A 16,825-nucleotide genomic window follows, 5' to 3' on the forward strand; every position below is an offset into this window, starting at 1 on the left:
CCTGCTCACATTTCCAAAAACCCATCTTGGCTCAGCCAGGGTCATCTTAGGGGAACTAAACCCCACTGCAAAGGTGGGGAGCTGCCAGGTTTTCTCAGCTGGAGAACAGCATCAGCCCAGTATCCTCACCAGTCCTATTCCAGCAATTCCCAGTCCCTTCCCCACTGCCACCACCCTCCCGCCCCTTCCCAGCCACAGACACAGCTTGGGGCATGGGTATATATAAAAAGTAGAGTTTATTGCCATTTCTATCTAGATTTACACAACAGTGTCACCGCTTCTGACATCAAAAGCAATGTCCCGTCACATCCCAGAGAACGGGCCAGGGACAGAGGGGAGCCCAGGAACACGGGCTGGCTCCTCCACCCCGGTGGGTTAGAGCACAGCCTGCCTTGTGGCTCTGCCCAGTGCTCAGTCCAGATCCTCCCAGTGCTGCCGCATGGTTCTGTCAGGTGGGATGCCAGAGAGGAGTGAATCTGCCCCCTCCTTGGTGCCACTCTCAATAGCTGGCTGTCCACTGCCAGGTGCTCACCATCCCAGTCCGCCTTCGAATGCCCCAGATGTTGAGATGGGCATGGCTGACCCAGAGCGGGCACCCCACAGCCTCAGAGGCACCTCGTGCACATGTTCATACATAGATACAGCTACAGAAGATGCCCAAACTAACAAAACAAGCTTTTTTCCTTGTAATCTCCACACTGCTGTGCGTTCAGCCACGGTCTACGTGCAGCTGCCACCCCTGGTGCTGCTCAGTCTGGGTTGGGTTCCAGCAGGCTCCTGGGTGGCTCACGGGACACATCTGCTTTGCTCACTAAACATGGATTTCCCTCCAGTGCCAGGCTTTGCCAGAAAGAGACACCCCCTGCAGCATGCAACCACGGCCTGGGGCCTGGCGTGCGCTCCTTCCAACCGCAGGTTACCGTCATGGTGCCAAAGACTGCCCACGCCTGCCGGGACAGGCACCCCAGATCTCCTCCTGGCACCTGGGGGGCGGCTGGATGGGGAGGGGGGGCCAGCTGCCCCTGTCTTCCTCGCAGAAGAGCATCCTCATGACGGAGATGGCCACTGGCTCTGTGGGCTGGCCAGGGCTGCCCGAGGGGCACGGCGCAGTGCCAGGGTCTGGCAGTCCTTCGTGTGAGATGAAGGTGGAAACGATTTTGCAGGAGATTAAGTAGAAAGAGTTCTGTGGCTCTGCCCACCCCGAGGACAGAGCCACCTTACACCGCAGAGCCCCCGGAGTGCTGAGCCGGGGCAGCCACCCCGGGGCTCTGCTCCTCAGGGCACAGCACCTCTGCTGGGAGCCGCGACTGGAACTTCTCCAGCTGCTCAGGACTGGCCAGGGTCTTCAGGAGGCTGTTCTCACGCTCCAGCTGGGAGTTTTTCTCCAACAGTTCCTTGATTTGCTCTTTCAGGACCTCCACTTCCTCCCGCACGGCATACATTAGATGATTTTTCACGAGATCCTGCAAAAGGCCAAGGAAGAGACCAATTAATGGAGAGTTAATGCTCAAAGGGTTGATCCCTTCTGTTCCCAAGTGCTGGGACAAATGCCAAATGGTGCAGAAGCTTTTCTCAAGGACCATCCCTCCCCACCCCAGTGCACTCTCGGAACCCTGGCCAGGGCTTGGTGCTCATCCAGCATAGCTCCCTCAGCCGCCATCTCTTTGGTCTCTCTGCATCCAGAGGCACTTTCCAGCCCCCTCACCTACTCCGGCATTTGGGGGGGGCTGAAGCTCCCGAGCACCCAGGGAACGGGAACCCGGCTCGGGCAAGCCCAGACCCCGAAAGTTCCCCTCCACGTCCACCCTCGCTGCCGGCGCACTGCGGAGCCGCTGGAGCCAATGAGCTTCGCGGCGGTCGCAGACAAAGAGGAGCTGTGCCTGGCAGCGCCATGGGGAGCGGGGACCCCGGTGGGCAGAGGGACCCCCACCCTGGGCCGAGCACCCCCCGGGAGCGGGAAGATCACCCCCGCGCACAGCACCCGCGGGGTGACGGGGAAGGTGCGGGGAGGAAGGGGCAGAGCTGCAGCTCACCATCGCCTGCTCGATCTTGTTGTCAATGGCCACCACGCTGGCTCCGGAGGCGCTGGAAGAGAGCGAGAGGCCGAGGGTCAGCACCGAAATCCTCCCTTCCCCAGGGGTCCGTGCATCCGCGACACCTCGCCCCCAACCAGCGGATCGGGGCGTCCTCCTCCCCAAGGGAATTCCTTAATTCAGGCACCGGTCGCGTATGTCCTTTGCTCCCGGAGTAGCGATGCCCCCCCACCTCATCCCCGGGGGTCGCAGCAGCACCCTCGGGCACTGGGACGCCCCTTCCCCCAGATCTCCGCGGCGAATGGCGGGGACGCAGGGCGCACCGGGGCCGCCCCTACCTGTTGTCGAGCTTCACGGAGACTACATCCCCCCCGAGCAGGGAGGAGAAGAAGGAGATGGAGAAGTTGTGGAGCTGGTAGACAGCCACCTCCATGGGGGACTGGTACATGCCGGTGCTCATAGCTGCGGGCGCAGGGACACACACTCGCACAGACGGAGCAAAACGCACTGCCAGGGCCTTCCCGCCGCCCTTGCTTATATTGGCGGCGCCCGCCTTGCCGGGAGGGGCGAACGCGGCGGAGACCGCCCGTCGCCCGCAGCGCCGCGCCGGGGGCTGCGCCGGTACTGCCCCCTACTGCCCCCGGTACTGCCCCCGTACTGCCCCGGTGCGGCACATTGCCCCTCAGTACTGCCCCCTCACCCCGGGTACTGCCCCCTACTGCCCCCGGTACTGCCCCCGTACTGCCCCGGTGCGGCACATTGCCCCTCAGTACTGCCCCCTCACCCCGGGTACTGCCCCCGGTACTGCCCCCCTACTGCCCCGGTGCGGCACATTGCCCCGGGAACTGCCCCCTCACCCCGGGTACTGCCCCCGGTACTGCCCCCGGTACTGCCCCGGTACTGCCCCTCAGTACTGCACCTCTCTGCAGCCCCTCCGCCCCTTCCAGTTCAACCACAGCACAGCGCCGTCCAGCGCAAGGACCCTGCGCTTCAGCACCGTCCCCCCCAATCTGCACACCATTCCACACCCCTCGTCTGTTGCAAGCAGAGTCCTGGGACCCCCGGCACCCCTCGTACAACCCCCCATAGCCCACAAGCCTCAGCATCCCGTTCCTGTGCTCCTGGGCATCCAGGATGGGGATTCAGTCGGGGGGACACATGCATCTGCTTGGGGGCCGGGAGAAGGGGTGAACCCGGTCTGCATTTGGAGATGCAGCCTTTAGGTCCCGCACAGTAAGGCCCCGTGACTGTCAAAGAGAGGCAGGAGGGAAAGGGGAGCCATGGGCATTCAAAACAGAACCCGGGTGGCAAAATAGAAACGTGAGAGAAAAACAGAAAGGGGCTGCTAAAAACCGGGGTGAATAAGAGAAACAGGTATGTAAAACAAACGGAAACAGGAGGGACAAACAAGATAAACGAGAGCAGAGAAACAACCCAGGCGTAAAAAACAACTCCAGGAGGAAAAATGAAAGCCTGCACGCAGAGAAAACCCGGGATGCAGAACCAACCCAGGGTATACAGAACACACCCTGAAGTTGCAGAACAGCTGCGGAGTGCAGAACAGCCCCCAGATACAGAACAAAGCAGAGGTACAAAACGAACTCGGAGTACAGGGCAAAACAACCCCACGGTGCAGAGCCAAGCCTGTCTGCAGAACAAGAAATCTACGGTGCAACACATTGACCTTGGTTGCACAACAAATTCGGGCTACAGAACACGCCCTGGGTGCAGAACAACAACTAAGGGATGCAGAGCACACCTGGGGTCCAGAACAAAATCGGGCTCCGTAACAAACTCGGGAGCACCAAACACCACCAGCCCAGGGCGTCAGAACAGTCCGGGGTCACAGAACAGCGACACGGGGCGGGGCGGCCGCGCGGAGCCCCGAGCGCTCCGGGCACCGAGCGCGCCCTCGGCCCGGCGGCCCCGCCCAGCGTTGCATAACCGGGCTGCGGGAGGGCGCCCCCCGGCGGGCACGGCCGGCACTGCAGCGGCTGGGGCGGGGTCCGCAAGGCTGCGCCGAGCGGCGTCCCCGTGCGCGCGCCCTGCCGTGTGCACGACGGGTCCTTCCCGCGTTCACAGACAGATTTATACACAGAGCAGGTGGGTCTCCTCCGAGAAGTGGAAGCAGCGCCCCTAAAATGCCCCCAGCACCCTAAGGGCTGGGCTGGCACTGCCCACCCCGTGCTGCCTCCACTGCCCTTGGCTGCCCACTTATCTCTGCCATCTGGATCTGGGAGGACTTTGCTCAGTGGCTGCCTGCTGCCCCTGACCCCGGGACCTCATTCCCTGCTGGGCGTGGCGAGGCTGATGCTGGATGGCAGACCCCACGCACGGCACAGTATCCAAGAAAGAGTTAGTGCTGGCAGGGCATGTGCACTCCAGGGATGCTGCAAAGGACACTCAGCACCCCGATCCAGGGGGCACTGAATATGACTGGCACTTGGCTGTTGGGAGAGGCCAGCGAACCCTGACTTGTGGGTGTGCTGCTGTGCCCCTTCCTCGAGCAGGGAGGGAGAGCAGAGTGGAATTTCCCCATCAGAAAGGGAAACTGAGGCACAGCGCAGCACACCTGCTGCTGGGAGCAAGACCTAGCCAGGCAGCTCCCCACAAACCCCATCTCAGAGCAGAGTGAGGATGCTGTGCCATCTGTGAACTGCAGCCGGGGCATATGTGGGTGCCCTGGGACATGCGGGTTTGATGTGGGGATATGAGAAAGCATTTTCTCCCTGGTGGGCCCATCTGGGACCTGGGGGAGGAATTGTGCACATCCCCCTGTGTCAGCACTACTCCGGCCCCTGCAAAGCTGCTGTGCAGGGGCTGAGCAGGGTGCTGGCACTGAAGAGAGTAGGCAGGTGTCTGTCCCCCAAGCCCTGAGGCTGGCCTGTGCTCCTCCCCTCACCCACACCAGGCCCGACTTACCAGTCCCTCCGTCTGAAGAGGCTCGGGGAGTACGGTGGCTGGAAGGCCATGCCACCCTGACCCTGCTCCAGCCCCTCTGCTCCAGATGCTGGCTCTGCCTGTGGCTGCGTGCCCCCAGCTCGCAGTGGCAGAGACAGCCTGGGTGTTGGCTGCATCCAGGGGCTCCAGCCACAGGGTAAACACGCTGGGAGATGACCTCAGCTGCACTCAATTGGCCCTTTCAAGGCCAATGGCCAGTGTGCCATCCCGAGCTGCGCGGGTGCCCCCCTCCCTGGGGAGATGAAAGGCCTCTGTGTGCACTTGCCCCCAGAGTGGCCGGTGGTGGGCTTGGTGGCAGCCCCTGGAACATGGATTTGTCCCCCCGCTGGTACAAGTCCAGACCACCCACACCAGGGGATGTGAACTGAGTTTGCCACGGCAGCTCATGAACCGTGCTGCTTTCACAGGGGAGAAGACAGGAGAGATGGGGAGAGCATTTTCTCCTACAGTTGGGCCACCTCCTGTCTTCTGCAGAGAGCTGTCAACAGCAGGGAGCTGGGGTGGCTGGAGCCCAGCCTGCCCCAGCCCTGGCAGCTGTGCCTCTGTGTCACACCTCCTGCAATATTGCCCCCCCCCAGTCCTGGTTCAGCCTCCTTCCCAAAGGAAGCCCTAAATCATGAGTGGCAGGGACCGAGGGCTCCAGAGCCAGCACACCAGAGCCTGCCTGGCAGTCCTTGTCTCACAGCTTGAAGTTCCTGGTCCCTGCCTGGTATCTTTCTGATGCAGCACTCAGGCACCAAGGACTGAGAAAAAACCCCGGATATTTCTGCAGCTACTGGAGGGCAGCTAGAAAATGCTTTGGGGGAGATTACGTCAGGTCTGCCACCTCCAATATTTTTCCCATGGAGCTGGGACTACTGCAAAAATAAACTGGACTAAGTCACCGATTTCCCTGCAGTCCTCCTGGGTCTTTCCAGCCAGCACTGCTCAGGGCATGGGTTCTTCACTTAGGCTGGGCAGGATCTGTTGGCCTTCGAGAGGCCGCAGCAAGGGATGCTCTGGAGGATGAAGAAGCAGAAGTTTCTTTCCTGGCATTCAGTTAAATGGGGGATCCCTACACAGGCGATCAGGCTGGGCAGGGGGCTGCAGCCCCCTCGCAGCCCCACACCTCACATGGGGGCTCCTGAGTGTGTAGTGGGGTGCACACAACCAGGGTGCACCTTGCAGCCCCTACAAGCAAGTGCTGCCTGCACATGTGCGTGCACACACAGCACAGCCACACACCCATGTCCCCTGCATGCACACGTGTGTCTGCAGCCCACACGAGCGTGTGCTCTGCACACAGGGGCACACCCTGCACATGCATGTGCACCTTGGTGCACCCTGCTTGCACACATGTGTGAGCATGTTAGTTTAGTACCTGGAGCTGATGATCTTGAGGGTCTTTTCTGACCTGTGACTCTGTGACTCTGTGACACACACTTTGTGCTGCTGCTCTGCGTGAAGATGCACGAGCGCTGCTGGCACCCCCTGCACACGCTGCCCTGACTAACAGTGATGCCCAGCCCTGCCTGCACACCCTGCCAGCGGCACAGGGCACAGCGGGAGGGCACCCCCAGCGCTCAGGCATCACCTGCAGCCCTGCTGCCTCCTCCACAGTGTGAGCAGCAGGCTCCCAGCTCTGCTGCATCCTGCTTGGTGCCAGCTCTCTCCAGGAGTTCCTCTGAGCTGCCCCAATGCCCCCACAGCAGCAGGGTCCTACACGGGGCTCCAGCTGCACCCCAAGTGGTGAGGGGGGCCCCTTCCTAGCACACCACAGCCCTGGCCCTAGCCAGGCTGCTAGCAGCCACCTCCTCTCCCATCACCTGCTCCTGCTTCTCCAAGCACAGCAGGGTGGGCAACACCCACCTTGCTCTTCCCAAGGAGCAGGTCACCATGGACTCCCAGTTACCCCATGGCACCAGTGATGGGTGCTTGGAGCAGGCTGGGCAAGAGGGGACAATGGTGTGAAGTGCATCCCTGAGGCAGCAGCATGGCAGCTCCTGCATCTGCACACAGTGACAGGAGGGTCATCAGGCTGGGCCCAGCTTGTGTCTGTGGTTATTTTGGTAACAGCGACAGCAGCCGCAATACAGGGCAGTTGTGACACTAACTGTTGTGCTCTCTGGGGGAAAAAAGCACCCACAGTTGTCATCAAGCAGTGAGGAGAGGTGGTGACACCAGCCAATGATGATATCACCCCAGCAGTGGCCCTGCAGGACACCCCAAAGCTGCCAGCAGCCCCTCAGCCCTTACACAGCCTGTTCCTCAGCCCAGAAGGTGCCAGCCCCCCTACTGGGTGACACAAAGTGACAACCCCCTCCCCAGCAATGGGACTTGGAGCTCTGCAGCCACCACAGAGCTCCGCCAGGCTGGAGCAAGGGGTGACAGGGAGGAGGACGAGGGGATTATCTCTTGCTGCCTGGCATCCTGCACCTGCACAGTGCTGTGGGTCAGGGGACATGCCCTCTCCTCACAGCCCCGGGGACAAGCTGTGCTTTTGTACTGAGCCCTGTGTGTTGGACCTGCTCCAGGCATTGCAGAGCCACACACTGAAGGATGCTCCTGTCCTGGTAGTGGCCAATGGAGCTGGAGGGGTGGCTGGGGCTTCAGGAGCAGCCCTGGCTCCCCAGACTTGGCTCTCCCCCTGCTCCAGGCTGTGCTCATGGCTCCGTGGCACTTTTCCTGGCTTGCTCTCTCCCAAGGACTCAGCTCAATGGGAGGAAGGCCCTTCAGAGGGTCTGAGGCGTGGGAAATGTTTATAGCCTGGCCTCAGAGACACTGGAGAGCAAACTGGGAAAGGCGCAGAGCCAAGGCTGCCCAGGCTGCTCTGCAGAGCCAGATCTCCTGCTCCAAGGGTCAGAGCAGAGTGGGAGAGGAAAAGCTACTGCTTGCAAACACAGCTAAGAAAACTCTGCCTGTCACAGCCCCAAATCTGCAACTATGGTGGTACCAGCCAAGGGGCTGGGAATGCCAGCACCAGGGCATCCCTACCATGCTCTGCAGGAACGGGGGAAGTGTGGCTGGGGACACTGGTGATGGCTGGGGCCTGTGGGTGCCTCTGGCAGGAAGGGCTGGCTGTGGGACAGGGCCGAGGAGCTCCAGGTCTTGTCCAGCAGCTCCATCCTGGTTCTGGGAAAGGAGAGGTAGTGCTAGGGGCTGCCCAAGGGCAAACAGGCAGCTGAGTCTGCCCTGGAATCCCAGGATCCTGAACAGCAACTGCCTGCCCTGTGGCACTGGCGTGGGGCTTTTGTGCCAGTCCCAAGGGCTGTGGGCCTAGCACTGCCAGAGCACACCGGTTGTCCAGATCTTGGTTTCCTCCTCCTGGGGATTCCCTGGCTGAGCTGCTCCCTGCAGCCTGGGACTACCCTCCAGCTCAGCTGGTGCCTCCTGGGAACTGTGTGAGACACACAGGAGCCCCATGCAACCAGGAGCCCTGTGACATGGGGACCCAGGACATGCCCATCAGAGCCTTGGAGGGGTCACAAATCCCCCAACTCAGGGCACGTGCTGCTCCAGAACAGCAGGTAACCCCTTCTGGGCACACCTGGATGTGCCTGGGCAAGGATGCACCCCCTGCCTGCAGAGCTGGTGCTGGTGGCCTTGCCTGGTCCCAGTCCTAAGCCAGGGGACACCAGAGTCACGTGCGGCCCATACAGAGGTGGTGGCCCCTGCCACGCTGGGGAAGCCCAGAGACGGTTTCAGTGAGGGAAGGCCAGAGGGAAGCTACCCTTGGGAAGGCTGACAGGGAACATGTCCTCCTTCCCTTCATGCCCAATGGAGGCAGAATGAGCTCTGTGGCCACGGGCAGGGGACACAGGTGACCCACCCCACCAGGCAGCAGGCATGGGCAGGGATTGCGGTGTGGAGACTCCTCCAACCTGTCAGGCTGGAGGCAGTGTGGGGTGGTGGAAGGAGCCCTGGTAGGCTCCTGTGTCCAGCTGTGGGGCTGACTGCTTCCTCTGATAAAGGTACTTGGCTGTACTCCCAGTTCTGTTTTTTTCTAGCATGCGAGTGCACACCCTCAAGCCAGCCTGCTGAGAGCTGCAATTTTTCTTTAACTTTGTCTCTGGACCCTCTTCTTCCTCCTGTGCCCCTAGCAGGAGTTGCCTCCCAGCAGTAGTGTGAGGACGGGAGGTAGAGAGGACCCAGTTTCAGCCATGTTGGAAGCCAGAGAGGACCCAGTTCCCTTCTCACCATGTTGGAAGCCCCCAGAATCACAGCTTCCCCAGGCATGCTGGTATAGGAGAGGAAGAGGAAAAAAGGCTCATTGGGTTATTACCAGCCCTGGATCCTGTGGCCAAACATCCTACCTTGCTGGTGTTTGTCAACACCAGCCCCGTGCTGCGCTGCCAACCCAGTGCAGACACCCTGGTGGGTACCCTGCCAGGGACTGTGGGGCACCCTCGCTCCTCACTGCTCCCCCCAAAGGGTCCCACAGCTGCCAAGTGCTGAGGTGAGAGTGCCAGGCATAGCACAGCCCAGTGAAAAACTTGCAGCTTTCTCTGAGCACCACGCCAGCTGTTGGGGCAGTGCAGCTAACCTCCACCATGCTACCGGCTCCCATGGACCACAGATGCCCAGCCCCAGGGAGGATTGCAGGCTGAACCCTTGTCAGAGCTTTAATCCACAAATCTGTCTGCAGAGCAAAGTGTTTCACACCCAGGGGCCGGGCTGGAGTGCTGTCACTGAACTCAGTGTTATCGCTCCCTGCCTACCTGTGCCCTGCCCCGGCGCTCCTGCCAGCCACGGCTCTGAACTCAGACCTGTCCTTGCTTCTGAACTTACTGGGTCATCCTGGAGAGCCCCAACTGCATCACCTCCATGTCCTGGGTGCTCTTTTCGGGTCCACTTTCAGGGCAGTGGGGATAGAGCATAGGTGGCTGCAGCACTGAAGGGACGTCCCACAGCACAGGGGCTGGCGGTGCCCTCGCACCCCACAGCAGGCACGCAGGGGCTGCCAGCCCGGGCTCTGCCCCCCAGCCCCTCCTTCAGCTCTGCAGGGATCCTCAGCCCAGAGAGGAACCCCAAAGCTGGGCCTCTGGCATTCTCCAAAAACAGTCCCAGGCCCCTTTTCAGGCAGGAGCAGGCGCTCCAGAGCCCTGCTAGGTGCTGGCAGCTGCTGCCCTGCGGCGTGCAGGAGTGCCCGCTCACTAATTGGGAGGCAGCTCGTTATGTAATGAGGACGGAGGCAGGGGAGCTGCGGGAGCTGTGCAGCACACCCCACGCTACCCAAATCTGCTCTTCCAGCCCAGAATAAGCCCTGTTTATGGAACCCCTCAAGCCCTTCTCTGGCCCCTTCCGCAGGTGCTGGAGCCTGGTGCTCTCTTGCCTGGCCCAACGCTCGAGGGGAGCCCCAGCAGGAGCCCCAGCAACCCCTCAATAGCCGAGGGACAGCTGGACCCCAGCCCCGCAGAGCTGACCCGGCAGGGGCTGGGGCAGAGGAGCTGAGCTCGGCTGGCACCCACAGCAGGTCAGGCAAGGACATGGAGGGCAGCACGGCTCCAGCAGAGACAGTTATTAATACCCTGCCTGGCCTTTGCGTGGAATCCCGGGCATTTCAAATCAGGACCTTCACTGAAACCCTGCCGTCACTGACATTTCAGAACAATAACAACGTGAAAGACAATCGGTTCCTGGCAGGATGCATACCTGTGGTGCTGCCGAGGCTCTCTGTGTGCCCAACCTCAGCAGCCAGCCATCACCTTGCTTGTGCCAACCCTTGGGAACAGCCTGAGAACACCCCCTGCCTCCAAACCACCCGGAGCAGTCCTGCTCCTTGTCACAGGCATATCACTGTGATGGTCTCACTAAAGGACATGGAAATGTCTTGTCCTGCCCCATGGCATCTACCACCCTCTGCCAATCTGGACAGGGCTGCCATCCCCAGGGAATTGCAGGTGAGGCAAGGACTGGATCCCACCCTGATCCTGGAGTCTGAAGGGCCCAGAGTTTCTTCTCTGCCACTAGAGTTGTTCTGCAGCAAAAGCCCCCTCAAATATATATATAAAACTCAGCACACAGACAGAGGATGATGTCCTGTCCCAAAGCCAGCCACGCTCAGCACCTGGATAAATATAACTCAGAGCTCATTTGCAAAGCATCGGGATGGGTTGTAGCCTCTCTCGCCTCTCCAGCCCTCTTCCCCCAGAACACACCCTGGGGTAAAGTTGGAGATGATGACCTCAGGAGACTTTTCCAACCTAATGGGTTCTGTGATTCTCTGCCCTCTACCAACAGGGCCTCAGTCCTCCCCAAGGGCAGGATCCACCTGGAGCCTCACTGGCCTTGGCAGTGCACATAAAGCACATGGACCCATACATGGTCACGTCCCCTGGGCACACACACAGCTGCCAGGCTCTGACAACATATATCCCAAGCCTTTCCAAGCCCTTTGGTCCCATGCAGGTCACGATGCTCCCCCAAAGTACAGAGTCAGCTTTAACCCTCTTTGTGCTGGGCAGTGGCCAAGGAGGTGGCCTCAGGTCCCAGCACAGACGGTCCAGAATCAGGCCGTGTCTCACCAGGAAAGGATAATGTGATGCTGGAGAGAGGAGGCATGATGCTGGGATCAGGGCAGAGCCCTGCAGCCTCCTTCAGCTCCAAGCTCTTCCTCATCTTTACAGTTCAAAGCTGGAAAAAATCCTGTCCAGCCTTTTCCCCATAGGGCCATGCTGTCATCCCTGCCTCACCTTGGGACACCTACTTCTGCCTGTGCAGAGCCAAATGCCTGCCCTAGCAGATGGGTAGTGCTGGAGAATCCCCAGAGAACCAAGATGACAGGCTGCTGGGAAGCTGACGTTGGCATCACCAGACTGGCTCAGCTGTGCCAGCCCCCTTGGCCATAGCCTTGTGGTCAGGGGCAAATGATTCCCTCCCAAGGGGCTGGAGGGGCTGAGCATGGCTCTCCTGTGCTCCAGAGAGTACTGAGAATATCCTTCTGGAGGGAGCTGGGTCTTGCAGGAGCAGGCAGGGACGGGCATGGTGCATGGCATGGCACAGGCTGCTGCCAGCCCAGTGTGCTGTGGCACAGCCCCTGTGAGCCTGGTCTGCTGGGCCGTGGGGTGGGGGTCCCAAGGTATTGAGATGCCCATGGTGGAGACCAAGCTGAGCCAGCTGCCTGCCTGACATCTTCCCGAGGGTGGCAGCATTTGGGTATGCCAAAGTAAGCACCTCCCAGCAGTACAAGCTACTCCCTGCCACTGAAACAACATCTTCCCAGCACCTCAGTGGTGTGCAAGGCTTGCAACCAACACTGCAGGCCACAGGTCAGGCCATGTGCATCTCTGTCCTGTGGGAGCAAAGCAAAGAAAGCCCTGGTGCATGGCTCTGGAGGGCATGGGGACCCTCCTGGCCCCCTCCATGGCAGAGCTCAGAGCTGTCCCAGGGCCAGAAGAAGGAGAGTAGCACAGCTTGGTCCTACACCCACACCTCTCTCATGCTCACTCATGGCCCCTCTCCCCATCAATGTGTCCTTGTTGCTTCAGCCCACTCGACCAGCTGGAATGCTTGCCCTGGCCCTGCCACCTCGGGATGCCCTTTATGCCCTGGCTGCTCTCCTCCTGCATTGCTGCTGCCAAGTGACACCCGACAGACAGGAACAAGTGGTGCTGTGACACAAATGCCACGCTGCTACTGCTGCCCTGGCAGCTCTTGCTTGCTGGCCTGCCCTTAAATTGGGAAAGGCAGTGCTGCCCTTGCTTTGCCCAAATTTGTGCTTCCCCCACCCCTCACACAGAGCTTCCCTGCCTCCCCGTGACTCCCATGGCTTGCCCAGGCCTGGGAGAAAATTGCCCTCAGCTGCTTTCATGGCTCAGACCAAAGGATGGGTCACTGCCCAACCTGTTGGGTTGGGCAGCAGCTCTGGCAGTGCCTACAGATGCTGTGGCTATGCAGAGGTGTCCCCTCACAGCCTGGAGCAGGATGGGCACAGGCTGGCCAGGCTGCCACGTGTTGCCTAGGAGTGGCTGGTGTGTACCTCCTCTTCCCACCCAGAGCCAGGCAGGTCTCGCCTGGATCACAGGCTAGCACACATCCAGGGGGCTGCTTCCCTGCAGGGCCGACCTCCTCCCACCCCCCTGGCTCCCCTCAGCCACCTGGCCCAGGAAAAGGTGGTCATGGGCCTGCTCCCCTGGCCTGCACTCAGTTGGGCTTGTGTTTGGGTCTGGGATAAAGTTGGCATTACAAAGGGATGGCAAAGAGGCACTACAGAGGGACAGCTTTCTGCCCACTTCACTGGCACCTGCAGGGAGAAGGTGTGCCCAGCCAGGGTGGTGGCAGCTGCCCTCCCTGTACCTGGTGCTTCCCTGGCACTCCTGAGACTTCCCTGGAAGGCAGTTTAGGATGCCCTGTGTGAGGACACGGTAGGGAGAAGCCCTTTCTGCACAGGATCCTGTGCACTCCTGAAACAGCAGGGCTTTCTGCAGGAGCATGAGCCCTGGAGGCAATTGGTCCAGAGCATGCCTTCCTTGTGCATCCCTAATAATATCCCTCCTGTGAGCAAAGGGTATGGAGAGCCTGGCAGGGACCACCCAGCCAGAGAAATCCCCAGAGACAGGTTAGACATGCTGAAATGTGTGTTGTCTCAGAAGCCCAGCACTGATCTGACTCTAACTGAGTTGTCTCCAGCCAGGCCCAGAGCCAGGCTCAACTCTGGGTTTAGGATCTTGGGCATCCCATGCTGTCCTGGATGTCAGCTACATGTGAGGATGTGTATCCACACATCTTTCCCCTCCTCCTGTGCTACTGTAGGAGCACGTCAGCCAAAACAATGGGCACCAAATGGTTTGGGTTCCCTGGTGCCAGCAGCAGGGTGCCCTTATCAGGCATGTTATCGGGGTGTTCCTCTGGCACCCACAATCCTCCGCTGCGTATGCTATCTCCTCTTGGATGTGTTGGCTCATTCCCCAGAAGGAGAAAGTTCAGGCTGCAGCAAAACAACTGCAAACACAGGTGTGGGCACACCTAGCTCCAGTGCCCGGGGCCATGCACCCAGCTCCCCCATGCTGTGCCACCTAGGGGTGGCAGGGGATCACCCAGGCAGCCTCCACACCGAGGTGCCCGGACACCGGGCATGACAGAGGGACACAGCTTTGCACCACAGCACAGCACAGCCCGTGACAAGCACAATGCATGGAGCTTCTTGGGACGCATCACACAACAGGCAGCAAGGAATGCCAAGGCACACTGACAGCGAGAAATCCCTGTCCCTTGGCATCTCTGCTCACTCCCTGCCTCACCAGGAGCACCACAGGTGCTGCTCCAGCAGCGATGAGTTTGAAAGCAGCCTGCAGTGCCCGTATCAGTGGCCTCTGGCCCACAGGCACTGTCACCGACTGCCCCAGCAAGCCGTCCAGGCGCTTGGCTCTGACCCCAGCCCTGGTAGCCCGTGCTAGGGACAAGGTCTTGCTTCCCCCTTCACCCACGGTGCCAACTTGCTGCAGCCTCCCGGGGAGGAGGAGAACCTCTCGCTCCTGTTCCTTCTCAGCGGGGCAGGTTCGCTGCTCCCCGTCCTGGCCAGGCACCGGAGCCTTGGCAGGTGTCCCAGCTCCTCCCTTCCCACCTGAGCAGCAGCTCGGCGTTATGTAAGTGCAGGAAGAGCAGGGCCGGCTCGAGGCAGCAGCTCTCGGCGTCAGACGCTGCTGGGCGAGGAGGCGGGAGCGCGCCGGGGCGGCTCACACGCGTGGGGCAGCCACGTGGGAGCCCACCCGCTGCCGCGCAGCCCGGGAGCGCGCCCACGCCGCGTGTGCTGGGAAGGGGATGCTGAGGTGTCTCTGAACGCCTGGGTGCCGCTCCCCGTGCGCAGCACCCACCCATGGCGGAGCAGCAAGCCCCAGAGCCGCTGCCCGCCGTGCCAGCCAGGCAGACATCTGTACCCGAGGCACCGATGGGCCACAGGTCTCCTCAGGGTACTGGATGTGTCCCACCTGCTGAAGACACTGGAAGTCTCGGGCACCTGCGGCACTACTGGCACAGCTCAGCTCTCTCGGGCTGAACTGGGGAGACCCAGACCTGCTAGCCCTCACACATGCTGCTCCCACACAGGGTGTCACCAGAGCCAGCCCCATACTGCGCCAGTGCAGGACCTGAGACAGCTCTGTCCACTCCTCCCCTCTGGGGTTCACCTCATCAGGGCTGGGGAGCCTCCAGAGTGGCAGCCCCCAGGACCCCCCGTTCAGCCTCCTCTGTTCTCACTGCTAGAGGAGGGAGCAGGGCAGACCCCGCAGTTCTGCCTCCTCAGTCTGCCGGGGATGGATGGGAGCAGCCCCCAGCACGTTCAGTTGGGGGACACAGGCAGTCTGCCCAGAGCAACCCCGAGACCAGCTCGGATAGGGCAGAGCCACTTTCCAGGCACGGGAAGCACCACTCCAGGCCAAACCTGTGTCCACTCCGGGGGAGGGCCAGGGGAGCTGCTGGAAGGACAGGAGCTGACATTGGGACTCTCAGACTCCCTACCCAGGCTCTCGGTGACACTCAAGATGGCTTTCGAGGCAGCACAGCTGCTTCCCAAGGAACCTGCTGCACTCTCCACGCAGGATGGGGCCGATGCCTGTCTGTCGCTGGACACTATCCATGCCCCTGCGGGCACTGTCTGTGTGGACAGAGGTAGCCAGGGAGATGAGCACACGGTCCAGCGGCCAAGACACACAGCTGGGGGCTGTTGTCACTGCCCGGCAGACACAGGGCACCACAAGACAGGCACGGCAGAGCAAAGCCACCCGGACCCGCACCCGGGGACGGGCTGGCACCACGCACAGACTCCGTGCCAGACGCGGCCTCTCCCCACCCAGATTCCACCGCCGCCGACACCCCCGAGCCCGGGGGTCACACGAGTCCCCTTCTCTTGCCAGCTCGGAGCCCGCTGCCCCGGGGCACTCGGCCCCCGGCAGCTCCCGGGCTCCTGGCGGTGACACCCACCTGTGGAAGAGGAGGAGGATGGAGAGCAGGGTCTGGTCGATATTCCTGTTGCAGATACCCTGGTTGAAGAGGTAGCAGGGGTCCCGCACGACGGGTTCCAGCGAGTCCTGGCGCATGATGGAGCTCAGCTTGTCGGTGTTGAGGTTCTGTCGGACCAGCTGCTCCCGCAGCTGCCGGAAGCTGCTCACGGTGGGACTGCCCGGGTTGTTGTTCTCGCCCCCGGCCCCCTCCTCCAGCCCGCTCCGGTTGGCCAGATCCAGGCAGCAGCTGCAGCAGTCCAGCCCCACGGGCGACCGGCACTCCTCCGTGGGCGACGAGGACATCCCGGGGGGCCCCGTGCCTGGCCACGGCGGCGGCGCCGGGGCCGCTCCCGGGGCCGCGGAGGGCGAGCGGCTGCAGGACGTGCCCGGTGCCGAGCGCCGCGAGCGGCCCCCGCCCGCCCCGCTCCCGTTCCGCCCGCCCCGGCCCCGCCCCGGCCCCGCCCCGGCCCCGCCCCGGCCCCGCCCCGGCCCCGCCCCGCTCCCGTTCCGCCCGCCCCGGTTCCTTCCCGGCCCCGCTCCGCCCCGCCCCCGCTCCGCCCCGTCCCCGTTCCGCCCGCCCCGGTTCCGCCCCGGCCCGGCCCAGCGCATCCTGCCTCCGCTCCGCTCCTCGCCGCTCCGCCCCGAGCCGTCGTTCCCCGGCAGCGCACCCACCCCGCGCCTGGGGCCGGGAAAAGCCGGCCAATTGTAACCTGAGGTGACGTGGGGTGACGAAGGGCCGCGGTGCCCCTTTCCCGGTGGGGATCCTCGCCCCGCTCTGTGCTTTCCGGGGGTGGCGCGGGCGCTGAGGAGGCTTGCGCTGCCCGCGGCATCACTCCCTGAAGCATTGGTGCGGGCAGCCCGCATGGCCCCGGAGACGGGACAGGAAATAGAAAAAAGGGGATTAAAGGTCCCAGG

The 16,825-nt window shown here is 61.8% G+C and overlaps 1 protein-coding gene across 2 annotated transcripts; it reads right to left on the minus strand.

Annotated features, from left to right (window-relative positions):
• Window positions 1–219: 219 nt before the first annotated feature.
• TSC22D3 (TSC22 domain family member 3) lies at window positions 220–16,263 on the minus strand. Of its 2 annotated transcripts, none has more exons than XM_058813865.1 (3): window positions 15,891–16,263; window positions 2,034–2,085; window positions 220–1,463 (listed from the first exon to the last, which is right to left on the minus strand). In XM_058813865.1, the coding sequence occupies exons 1-3, from the start codon at window positions 16,211–16,213 to the stop codon at window positions 1,218–1,220; spliced, it is 621 nt and encodes a 206-aa protein (XP_058669848.1). In that variant the 5' UTR covers window positions 16,214–16,263; the 3' UTR covers window positions 220–1,217. The 2 variants fall into 2 exon arrangements, with proteins under 2 accessions (XP_058669848.1, XP_058669849.1); XM_058813866.1 differs by lacking the exon at window positions 15,891–16,263 and adding an exon at window positions 2,372–2,545.
• Window positions 16,264–16,825: the final 562 nt, after the last annotated feature.

This window comes from Ammospiza caudacuta, chromosome 14 (assembly GCF_027887145.1).
Source record: "Ammospiza caudacuta isolate bAmmCau1 chromosome 14, bAmmCau1.pri, whole genome shotgun sequence".
Lineage (NCBI taxonomy): Eukaryota > Metazoa > Chordata > Aves > Passeriformes > Passerellidae > Ammospiza > Ammospiza caudacuta.

Bases quoted from the DNA above. Each gene is read 5' to 3' on its own strand.
- TSC22D3 (XM_058813865.1), bottom strand. From the start codon at position 16,213: ATGTCCTCGTCGCCCACGGAGGAGTGCCGGTCGCCCGTGGGGCTGGAC. The intron at 2,086-15,890 runs GTGGGTGTCACC...GCTCTCTTCCAG, and splicing joins ATCCTCCTCCTCTTCCACAG to CGCCTCCGGAGCCAGCGTGG. The intron at 1,464-2,033 runs GTGAGCTGCAGC...GGCCTTTTGCAG, and splicing joins ACAAGATCGAGCAGGCGATG to GATCTCGTGAAAAATCATCT.